Source organism: Condylura cristata, unplaced genomic scaffold, assembly GCF_000260355.1.
Source record: "Condylura cristata isolate star-nosed mole 26May11 unplaced genomic scaffold, ConCri1.0 scaffold00017, whole genome shotgun sequence".
In the NCBI taxonomy this organism is placed as follows: Eukaryota; Metazoa; Chordata; class Mammalia; order Eulipotyphla; family Talpidae; genus Condylura; species Condylura cristata.
In genome coordinates, this window is record NW_004567118.1 from 25848956 (window position 1) to 25861298 (window position 12343).

The window sequence follows — 12343 nt, forward strand, 5'->3', positions numbered from 1 at the left end:
CTTGATTGGTGAATGAATCCTTTTATTGAATTCAAATAGAAAAAAAAATTCTCTTTATTTGGAATCTCTACTTTTCCAACAGAGGCTTCTGAATAGAGACTATACCATACTATATATTTGAACCCAAATGAACTTTTTGAGACAATATGCCCATAGTTCTATAATAATTCATTAATATATGCAATATATTATTTATGTAATGTTTTTTCATAGAAATAGCTGATTAAGAACAATGATTAAATTTAGTACAAAGGAAAAAGCATTTAAAAGGACTACATCCTTTCTTTTAAGAGGCTCCATTTGAGCTGTGTGACTTTTTCTTGCATAATACATGATCTAGGAACTTTAAGTATGATGACTAAAAGTGGCTAGTTTTCAAACCCAAATAAAAACATCCATCATTAGATATGATGTTAAGATTTTTTAAGATGTCTTTTATTAGGTTGATAATAGTCCCTTTTATTCTTGTAGACCTGCTATTTTAAAATCAAGATTTCATGTATATGTCTGCATTTCTGAAGATTATCATATAGTTTTCTTATTTAATATACTAATATAGTGAATTTTCAAATCAATCCTGCATTCAAGGGATGAATCCCACGTGGCCACAAAGTATTATCTTTTTCTTATGTTGTATGACTTGATTTACTAACATTTTGCTAAGACGTTTTGCATCTGTATTTATGAGCAATATTTATCACTCTTTTTAAAATAATGCCTTTGATAACAAGTTAATTCTGCTCTCATAAAATTTGCTGCAAAATGGCCCCTCTGTTTTTTTTTATTACAAAGTTTATTTTTACATCATTTTGCACATTTTTTTTCCATCTCGATTGTAATCCCCGCGGCCCCTCTGTTTTTTATTTAAATTAAACTTTTTGAGATAATGCAATAATAAGAAATAATAAGACAGATTGGATACTGCTTACCCAGTTTTTCCCAATGGTGATAACTCAGTACAATAGCATCGGACACTGATGCTGTGAAGGATACTGAGTCACAATTCAGAACATTTCCATCATTGCAAGATTTCCTCATGTTGATCCTTTAAAGCCACACCCACTTCCCTCTTATACCCACAATTTCTGTCACTCCTCAGTAACAAAAAATGTTTCCATTTCCTTAAGGCTGTCATTTCAGGAATATTAAATAAATGGAACCATAGACTATGAAGACTTTTGGGATCAGATAGTTTTTCACTTAGCATAATTCGCTAGAAATTCTTTCAGGTTTTTGCATATAACGAAGAATCCAGTTTTTTTTTTTTTTTTTTTTTTTTACTGTTGTGTAGTATTCTACAGTTATGTCTGGTAGGCATAATAATACTCTCTTCGAAGACATCCAGATCTTAAACACTGGAGCCTAGGAATATGCTACTTTTCATGACAAAAAAGTATCATGCTACCTTACATGACAAAAAAGTGCCACTTAATCAAATGTGATTAAGTGAAGGAGTTTGAGATAGGGAGATTCTCTTGGATTATCATTTGGCTTAATTTCAAAGATTCTTGTAGGAGGTAGACAGGCAGGAGAGTGAAATTTAAACACAGGTTGCAAATGCTATGCTGCTGACTTTAAAGATGGAAGTGGTCTTGAGTCACAAAATGTAGAATCTCTAGGAACTCGGAAAGGCAAATAGGTGGGTTCTCCCCTAGAGTTTGCAGAACATGTACAGATCTCCCTGCATCTTTAGCCAAATGAGACTTACTTCATACTTTTGACCCCCAAAACTGTAAGATAATATTTTAAGTCACTACGGTCATGGTTACTTACTATAGCAACAACAGAAATAATGCAGAATGGACATATCACAGTTTGTCTAACTATTCACTCATTAAGACATCTGGGTTGTTTCCAGGTTTGGCTATTATGAATAAACTTGTTATAAACATCTATGTAAAGATTTTTATGTGAACATAAGTTTTCACTTTTCTGGGATAAATGCCCAGAAGTGCAATAGCTAGGTTGTATAGTAATTACATGTTTAGCTTTTTAAAAATAAACTCTTTCCAGAGCGGCTGTACCACTTTACATTCTCACCAGCAATGCATGAGTGATCCAGTTTATTCACATCCTTGTCTGAAATAGTTGTCACTATTTTTTACTTTAGTTATTCTGATGCCTCATGATTTTAATTTGCATTTCCTTAATGTCTAATGATGATGACTATCTTCTCAAGTGCTTATTTTCTACCTGTAAATCTTTTCAGCAAAATGTCTTAATATCTTTCATCTATTAGAATCTAATGAATTTTTTTAACTAATGAGTTTTGACAGCTATTTATGTATTCTAGATATCATTCCTTTTCAGATATGTGGATTGCAAATAATTTTACCCAGTGGTAGTTTGGCTTTTCATTCAATTACAAGGGTCTTCTGTAAGAAAAGATTTTTAATTTGGACAAAATCCAATTTTTCATTTTATAGTTTGTGTTTTTGATGTTATGTCTCAACTTTAGTTACTACCTTTGGAAGCATTTTTCTTTAGTTCTCTAAAAGTTTTATAGTTCAGTCTGTATTCCACAGTTCATTCTACTTTGAATTTATAATTTATAAGGTATGAGACTTAGCTTGAACAATATTTTTGCTTATTGTAGCAAATGATGTCAACACCATTTGTTGAAAATCTATCTTACCTCTAATGAAATTGTCTGAAATTGGAGTTGTCACTATATTTTACTTTAGTTTACTCTGATGTTTCATGATTTTAATTTGCATTTTGCTAATGTCTATCTTTCTACATGAAAATCAACTGGGGTTCTTGGAAAGGTTGCTTTTTTTGTTTTGTATGTCTTCCAAAAATACCACACAATCTTGCTTAGTGTAGGTAAATTATATGTTTTGAAATTAGGTGAATTGTTTCCTCCCACTTTATTCTTCTGTTTCAAAATTGTTTTTGTTATTCAAATTCTCCTTTTCTCTTCTTTTCTTTTTTTTTTTAAAGATTTTATTTATTTATTCGTACAGAACTGGGGTACAGGCCAGAGATGCGGAGGGTGAGAGGATTCACCAGAGACAGAGTGGGGGGCAGATCGATGAAGTGCACTGCTGAGGGGAGCAGCGGGCGGGTCAGGAGAGGTCTGCCACGCCATGTGGTCACCTCCGGGGCAGGCGGGAATCGAACTCATGCGGAAGTGGCTTAAGCTTCTTTGTGCTGTGCTTTAACCCGCTGCGCCACCAGGGAGGGCCCTTTTTTTTTTTTTAAAGGATTTATTTATTTATGCATACAGAACTGGGGTACAGGCCAGAGGTGCAGAGGTAGAGAGAGGATTCACTAGAGACAGACTGACTGAAACACACTACTGAGGGGTGCAGCAGGGGAGACAGGAGAGGTCTGCTGCACCATGTGGGTCAGCTCCCTGGCTGGGGATCAAACTTGTGCTGAAGTGGCTGCTAATAGCTTCATAGTGCTGAGACTATGTGCGACAAGGGAGGCCCCTCTTGCTGGTATTTTGATAAGAATTTCATCATATCTGTCTATCAGTTTGAGTAGAATTGATGTCTTTACTATGTTGAATATTCTAATGCATGAACAGAAACTAGCTCTCTACTTAATTCATTCCTAGTTTTCAGCATACAAACCTTGTGGTGACAAATTCTTTCCTTTATCAGAAAATGTCTTAATTCTCTCCTTCTTTTCTAAAGATATTTTGTCTTGATAGAAGTCTTTGGATAAACAGTTTCTTTTAGCACTTGAAAAAATTGTGCCACTTCCTCCTGACCTTCATGGTTCCTGATGAGAAATCTTCTGTGGCTGGAATTGTCTATATTTTCTATCTTGCTAGTATCTCTCCCAGCTTTCTGACTGGAGAAAAAGCTTTTGGTTGGGACTTTGTACCCATGGGCATTTCTGGGTTGCTGTTTTCTTCAGCTCCAAAGGTGGGGAATATGAGCTATAAAGAAAACCAAGGGAACTCCCAGCCATGTCCTTCCTTTGGACATTTGCATTTCATGTTACAAATTTCCCTCTAAGTACTGCTTCAGGTATACCTTAGTCATTTTTATATATCAAGTTTCTTATTTTAATTGTTAATTATGACTATTTAGAAATGTGCTAATTTATACATAATTAGGGATTTTTTACATAGTGATGAAGGAAATAATAGAAAGAAGGCATCATAAGACTGACTCACAGGGAGTCACAGGGGGTAGAAGGAATTAGCATAGTCATTGACCCAGCTATAGAAACCATGATTCTGACCCTCCCTGGTGGTGCAGCAGATTAAAGTACAGCACTAAGAAGCTAAAGCCACTTCAGCATGAGTTCAATCCTTGCCATGGAGGTGATCCACATGGCATGGCAGACCTTTCCTGACCCACCTGTTGCTCCCCTCAGCAATGTACTTTGTCAGTTGGTCTATTCTGCTCCCTACTCTGTCTCTGGTGAATTCTCTCACTGCCCCTGCACCTCTGGCCTGTATCCCAGTTCTGTATGTATAAGTAAGTAAATCTTAAAAAAAAAAAAAAAAGAAAAAGAAAGAAACCAAGATTCTTAGGTGCCAATGCCTAGATCACAAAGCATAAGAGCAAGCAGGTAGAAGACTGCTATAGGGGTGTCTATCACAGACCCACAGGTGAAAGATAAAGTTGTGGAGATGGAGCCCATGGTGGGATCTCCTGTCCCTTTCAGATTCTAATCAAAATCAATAAACCTAGGCTCACAGAGAGGGAGCCGGTCCTAGAGAGAAACTGTCTATATCATGTAGTCTCTGCACCAGTATGGGGCCTCAGTCAGTCCTCTGCCCACCTGTGACTATGCAGGTTCTTCTCTCTACCCGCTCTCTCTCTCTCTCTGCAGTGCAGCAGCCTCCTGCCTGCCCATGATCTGTACCATGCTGGGACCTCTCTGCACTGACCTCCCTCAGCAGATGCAGGAGAAACTCTCCTGGGAACTTATCACATGCCACTGAAAGGGGAGCTCTGGTGCAACTTTCCCAAAGTGAACTCTGCACTATTTCCCAAAACGACACCAATACCTTTTTGTTATTGATTTCTAGTTCAACTGTTATGGTTGGTGAATATTGTCTGTATGATTTTAATATTATTACATTTATTGTGACTTGTTTTATGGCCCATAATTTAGCTGATCTTGGTGAAGGTTTGTGTACTCTTAAAATATTTGTGTATTCTGCTGTTGTTGCAGTGTTAGCTATTAATTCTGACTTGCGCACATATCTTCGTAACCACAATTTGACAAGCAGGTATGTACTAGTATAGGCTAATCGACATATTTTATTAAAATTGCAGTACATAGGATTTTTAAAACACATCTGGCAAAACTGCAAATTCCACAGTTTATATTGCCAATTAGAAAACTCAGTCTTTCTGTACATGCCAGTGCTGTACAACAGAAGTTGCTATGATGATGGGACTTTTCCAAGACAGAGCTAATAAGGTCACAAGTGGTTACTACAGACATAAAATGTAGCTAGTATGCCTAAGGAACTGATGTTTAATTACATAATTAAACTCACTTGCACTTAAATAGCTACATTGGCTGATGGTAATTGGTTAGAGACTACAGGTCTGAAGTATTCAGGTACTGCAATGTTAGGCTAGAATAGTGGGAAAGGACTCGCCTTGCTGCTGTGTTTACTGAAAAGGATAGCAGGCAATTTCCCCATGTAGAACAAACAGTTCCTTATCCAAAGGCTAATTCAAACCTTCTACCTACAACAATATACAGCTCTTAGAGGTCAAATTTAGTCCACTAGAAACACTTTTCCCTCTGAACCCTTCCTGGTTCTGTTCCCTAGAGTTAAAAACTTTCCCTATCCTGATCTCTGTTGCCATCCTCTTACACCTTCATTTTCCATGCACACATTTGTTTAACTTTCTCCCACTTCACTGCCTTAGCACTGTGTTTCATAAACTTAGCTTGTCAAGCATGTGAGTCAACTCATGCTGCCATGGCCAAATGCCAGGGACGGGTAATGTCTATAGTCTAATACAAGGTGCTGGACAAAATAAATTTTACTTCTCCACAAAATCATTTTGGTTTTTGTTAAATCTGGGTGTGTCTGTGAGAGTATGTGTACTTGCGAATGTCGTCTGTAACATGAGCTGATGGAGAGTGGAGGTCCCCATTCTGAGTTGTCCCATAACATGACCTAACCAGGCTGGATCAGCAGTGCTAGAATAAATATGCTGGAAATGTCCTGGTCCTTTGAAACATCCTTTGAATGGTGGTTGAGTAAGGAAAATAGAAATGGGCTGAGAAGGAGCTCCAGGCTTTGTTGTTTGCTCAAATGTTCTCTGCTAATTCCATCAATTACTTTCTGCTCCCAGGCCTCAGAGATGAGCTGTTTCTGAAAACAGTTAAGAAAAGTAAACTTCTAGTTCTCTTGAATTTTGTTACAGAAGAAATGATGTGCTTAGGATGAACAGATATGCAATCTAGAAGATTTTTAGGGCAGCAATGTTTTATAAGCTATGGTATTGATGGATATGTGTTTGTACATTTGTGCAAACCCATAGAGTGCATGACACCGGGACTGAACCCCCATGTAAGCTGCTGACTCTGGGTGATGACATTTTGTCAGTGTAGCCTCACTGGTTGTAATAAATGTTTCACTCTGGTGGCGAATGTTGATTGTGGTGGTGGTGGGGCTTCATGTGCAGGGTCTGTTAGAAATATTCTGTACCTTCTTCTTACTTTTGCTTTGAACCAAAACTGTGCTAAGAAATAAAATCTGATAAAAATATAGGTGCAACACTTAATTTTTAACACCCATCAGCAGTTGAAAATCATTTTTATAGAAGAACGTAAAATGTTTAACTTGGCTTTCTTAGAAATTTTTCACATCTGCTTATAATGTTCCTAATTTATTCTGATAATGATTTTGCATTTACTTAATTGAATGTGCAAGTGATGGCACCTTAAACAATGTACTATCTCTTAGGTTTTGTCAGTTTGAGAGTAAAGAGGAGCAATTTAGGGAAAGAAGAGATTACTCAGCTTGTTATTAGGTTTCTAAACTCAGGTATTCTCATGACCTTGAGCAGAAGCAGAAAAGACTCTTTTTTGGTGGAGGAAATAAGAAGAAACAATAGCAAATCCACTGTTATGCCTACAAACTAAGACAGGTGTTCAGAAAAACATTAGTTTCCTAAGATTTTTGTCTGATTGGTAGAGGTTGGGTGGGCTTCCTTGAGGCTTCTGTTGGCAAATGGACCCTCGGTTAAGACTCAGGCCATACAATAGGAAAGAAGCTGCTGATGTGAGTCCTAGCCTTTCTGGCCTGACTTCAGATGAGGAGAGAGCCGTCCATCCACATGGGTAGCTTGTTAGTGAGTGGGCTGTGTAAAGTCTATGGGCCAGGGCACCAGGCAGCTGGTGAAAAGCAAGGCACTTGTGTCAACTAAGTCACACATGATGGTTAAAGACCAGAGTTGCTCTTCCTGCCAGCAAGCAAGACTTTAAGTCTGGACAGTTTTCACATATTTAGAAACAAATTTTTGTGAACCAGGACGGTAGCTATCCATAAAGTATAGAGAAAAAAAAGTGGGATGATAGCAAACATTGATTGAATGATAACATAGTTCTCAGCGCCACCCCGCTTCTGGGCTGGCCATCACTTCCCCTAAGAGAGCACTGGCCCAGTGAAATATAAAGCAAGTCACAGATGGGAGCTACAGGTATAAGTGAAAGTTTTCTGGTAGCCACATTATAAAAAGTAGGAAGGAATGTGAATTCTTCATACATATATCTTATTTAACTCAACGTATTAAAAATATCAGCTATTAAAAAATATATCAGCTATTTTAATATCTAATCAATATAAAACCTGAGGTCTCATATTTTTGAGATATGGTCTTTAATTTACATCGGTAGTACATCTCAGTGTGGACAAGCCACATTTTGTGGACTGACTTGTGATTAGCAGCTCCCATTATAGACAGTGTAGATCTAACTTATGTAGTTTTCTTACATAGCAGAGACTATTCTGGCAGTCTGCTATTCATGATCCTTTAAAGTTATACCTAGTTGTTATTTTTAAAGGGACAAAGTGGTCTTTGGGAGTTTTGTACATCAGACTTCCATGTATTTGCCTAGGGGGAGTTAGTACTTTTAGCCAATCATGAGACACTTAGAGGACCTGTTCCTTCATGTGTCAAGGCTGACAGTCTGGTATCAGATACTGCTGAATTCCCTAGGGAGTTCTGCTCTGTGGGAACATGACCGTGGCTGGCTGACCCCTCCTCAGTGATCACCCTCCTTCCCCTATCTGTCCACTGTGTGTTTTGAGCTTCCACAGTCCTCAGATTTGAGTTTGTGTCTCTCAGCAAAGATAACAAATGTTTGGGTAGCATTATGGTTTCCTCACCAGCCAATAATAAGTTACTACAAAGCTTTTTTTTTTTTAATCATAAATGCTAAGACTTACTGACTTATGAAGCCAGACATTTTCTAATGGTGCCTAGGCTGGGTGTAGCATTTGGATTTGCTTATTTGATGTGCTGTCCCCTGCACTCAACCTGAAAGAGACCTAGAACATTAGAGAGACTGTTAAAGAGAAAGGCAAAGAGAAGAAGGAAAAGCACAGTCATGATTTCCTTTTCCCTCCTAGCCCCTTACCGGGTCCACTACTTAGCAAAATCAGTCATACTCTCCAGTAGCGTTCTGTGGGGGGCTTGGGCCCCAGTAATTCCTGTCTGCTCCCTTTACTGGACCCTGCCCAGAGGGGGCCTTCCCTCTCCTGCTCGTGCTAAGTGTTATGGGACCTCTCTGCTGCTGTTTCCTTTACTTTCACTTCTCGCTAGCTTGGCACTACCTCTTCCCTAGACTTAACAGTGTTTCCTGCTCTGAGCTCTGCTGTCACCCTCTTTACTTTCCCACGAATACCTCTGTCCCATTTTCTCCTACAGATTTGCCTTAATGCTCTGCTTCATGAACTTAACCCCTCACAGGAATTACCTGGCTGTCTCTAAAATATGGCTTTTGAGGTTCTAGTCACAGAGTTTGGTGGGATTGGAGGGTGGAATAAGCTTGTATATTGTGATGAACCCCCAATGAGTCTGATGATAAGGTCAGTTTGGGGACCTGTCTTCTGACAGCATTCATTTTTTGAATGGAGGGTGCTCTGGCCTTTGACTCATAGAGGAACAGAAAAAGGCAATATCTAGCCTCCCAGTCTGTTCTGGGCCATTGCTCTGGCACTATCTTTTGTATCTTGCTGAATCACTGTTACTCCCGATCCTGAGTGGGCCCTGAAAGAGACCTCTCTTTGCTCTGGTCAAAGGTGGGTAAACCTTAGAGTAGGCTTAGTGTTCCTGCTTCTCTCACTGAACCTCTGGAAGTCTTCTCCTTGTCTCTAGTTTGTTTTAATTTGATCTTTGCTCTAAAGCCTCCTGAATGCCACTTCTTCTCTGGGGCCTTCCCTGATCCTATATATTATTTTCTTGTTTTCTTCTCCCACTTCACTCTATATTGGTACTTAATTCAGCATTACATTAAAATATCTCTGTACTTGTTTTCCCATAAGACTCATTTGGAGAGGAAGGCTCCCTTTTGATCTCCTTTGTATGCTCCAATCTATCAATCAGCATTGCTAGAACAAGACTGAAAGAAAAGAGAAACTCCTTCCCCACCCCCCTCATCTTTGCCCAGCACTCCCTGTGATTCATGACAGCAAACAGCAGTGAAGGCTCTGAGAAGAAAAATGAGCACATGGATCAAAAGTCAGGTAAACAGGCTGCACCAAACTGCTTGAATTCATAAGCTAAGATTGCAGCAAGCCAACTCAAGATATATACCTGTATGCACAGTACAGGAACAGCATAAGGTGACAGGCAAAGGCCTCACTCACATTTGAGATGTTTTGTGAAATTTTGTATTTCATTCAGTTACAAGCTGGAGTGGAATTTTGGAAACATTACCCACTATTGCCACTTGTCAACCTCCCTTGGCCTTATTTGACCTCTACTGCCTCCTTATTTCCTTCCAACCCTACTGGGAGGGAAATTAGAAGCTTTTTTTTTTTTTTTTTATATATATAGATCAGAACATGGGCTTCCCTGGTGGCCTAGGGCTAGTCTCCTCACGGCTATGCTAGTGCTGCTGCAGTAGCAGGGCCTGAGTTCAATCCCAGGCCAAAAGCTAACCACATGTGGTACAGCAGACCTCTCCTGTCTCACCTTCTGTTCTCAAGCCCTTGCCTCTCTGGCCTACACCCCAGTGCTTCTATGCATAAATTAATGAATCTTAAAAAAAAATGTGGTCAGAAGTTTATGCTACCTTAAAGTGCCAAAGAACTCTCTTTTCCCCTATGTATAACCAAATGCAAAATGCATAAACTAAAGAGGTTTGTTTACTAAACTGGGACAGATATAAACTACTTCAATCCTTTTGTCTTACCTATCATTCTGCTTTAATTTTTTTAAAAAAAGTCTTATTTATTTATGCATACAGAACTGAGGTACAGGTCAGAGGTGCAGGAGTGGTGAGAGGATTCACCAGAGACAGAGTGGGGAGCAGAGCAGGCTGACTGACAAATTACACAGCTGAGGGGAGCAGCGGGTCAGGAGAGTTCTGCCACACCAGGGTGGATCACCTCCAGGTGGGGGATCGAACCCATGCTGAAGTGGCTTTAGCTAATTAGAAGCTTTTTTAAGCCCACTAACCTAGATTTTGCAGTTTATATCAAAGGTTCTGTGTGGTCACACATGAGGGAACTCCCAGTGGACCATGGTTGTGGTCCACTGCAAGAGGGAGACACCTCCGGACATCCAGGGGGCTTATCTGCATTTGTAGTTAGCTACAAAACTGGGTTCTCAATCTCCCCCTGTCTGGGGTTACAATTCTTTTAAATTAATATGTCAACAGTTTCCTTCCTCAGCAAGGCCTCCTATTTGCCTGCATCCATGTAGATGGTAGAAATAGTGCTTGTCTACCAGGTTCTGTGCTCAGTATGTGACTTAGTTATCTCAGGGTAAGGTAAGGGTAAGGTGAACTTGTTAACTTAACTGGTAGTAGAATGAATAACCTCTAAAATAGTAGAATATCTTGAGTTCCTGTGTTATCTTGAGTCTTTCAGAAAACCATGAATTTGCAGAAGACTGAAATTCTTTTCTCTGATAGGGTGATAATAATAGTCTTAGGTGTTTACCATATACTAGGCATTTTTCTAAATATTCTATGTCCACTAGTTTATTTCATCCTCCCAAAACCTTCTGAAGTAGGGCCATTATCTCTATTTTATAGCTGAAGAAATGGAGACATGGTGAGATTTCAGTCACTTTGGGTCATACAGGAAGGAGATGGAAAAGCTGGGAGTGGATTCTGGGCAGTCAAGTTTAGAACCCTTATTTTTATTCAGCATACAGTTTTGCCTACTATGAAAGCAACTTCCCCTCCATCAACAATAGGTTGTCAAGGTTGTTTGATACCCAGCATAACCACCAGGACAGCTAACATCCATCAACCTGCCTTTTCTGTCAGTCAGAGCTTGTCTGTGAACACAGCCTTGTCATTTTTCTCAGCTTCCTGCTTCTAGATTCTTAGGTCTTAGTTTCCCTACATCCCACTCAGACATTGGTTTCTGGGAGTGACACCTTCTTGGGCATTCAGATTGCAATAGAACTGCTATCCAACTCCCAGGTCCCCCAGTGCCTCTTGTTCCAAGGTAGTCAGACTGTGCCATCTAGCAATGGGCTAATCCCCAAGTCTCACTCACCTTTAAGCCAAGGTCTAGCTCCCTCAGGGAGCGCTGCAGCTCTCTAGTGAGGATATTCATCCGTTCACACTCCTGGAAGGCCACCACAATGTAGGGGGTGCGCTCCTCCACTTTGGCCATCAGCTCTGGGATGTTAAACTCCTCTGTCATCCGCTCCAATATTTCTTCCAGGAGTGCCTTGACCTGCCCCACAACAGAAAACATGGTGAAGACAGGGCTTCAATTATCCAGAAGGATTCCATTTCTTTGTAATATGGTGTTAAAGATGCCAATCCTCCATCCCTGTTCATAATGTCCCTTGTTTAGGTCACCTGGGCCAGGAGTTGATGACCACAGATGGTTTCTTCATAGACTGACCAGTTCCCTGTGACTGGTGTGATGAACATATATGTTTCAAAAATTGAGAGTTAGAAAAACCCAGATACTGACCCGTTACCTGTGATCACCCTACTTAGATGTAGGGTGATCTTTTTGGATCATGTGAAGCTGAAGTGATGTGCAGCAGTGATGTGTGTATAGGTTTCCAGGAGGTTGTACTGAGGTTTCTACCCTTGGGTCTTAGAAGAATCATCCCCACTTATCACCTAAGCCCTCTTTACCACCCTGTGATTCCTTCTGCCAGATGAACTGTCAGCTAATTAGACTGTGGGAGCTAGAACTACCAGTATT

General features: G+C 39.7%; 1 protein-coding gene across 1 annotated transcript in view; it reads right to left on the minus strand.

Moving 5' to 3' along the window:
• Positions 1-12343, minus strand: part of DNAH9 (dynein, axonemal, heavy chain 9) — a 273404-nt gene that overhangs the window by 5467 nt on the left and 255594 nt on the right. The window contains exon 67 of the mRNA XM_004684583.1: positions 11675-11857. Coding sequence (XP_004684640.1) covers positions 11675-11857 — 183 coding nt within the window. The remainder of the gene's footprint in view (positions 1-11674; positions 11858-12343) is intronic.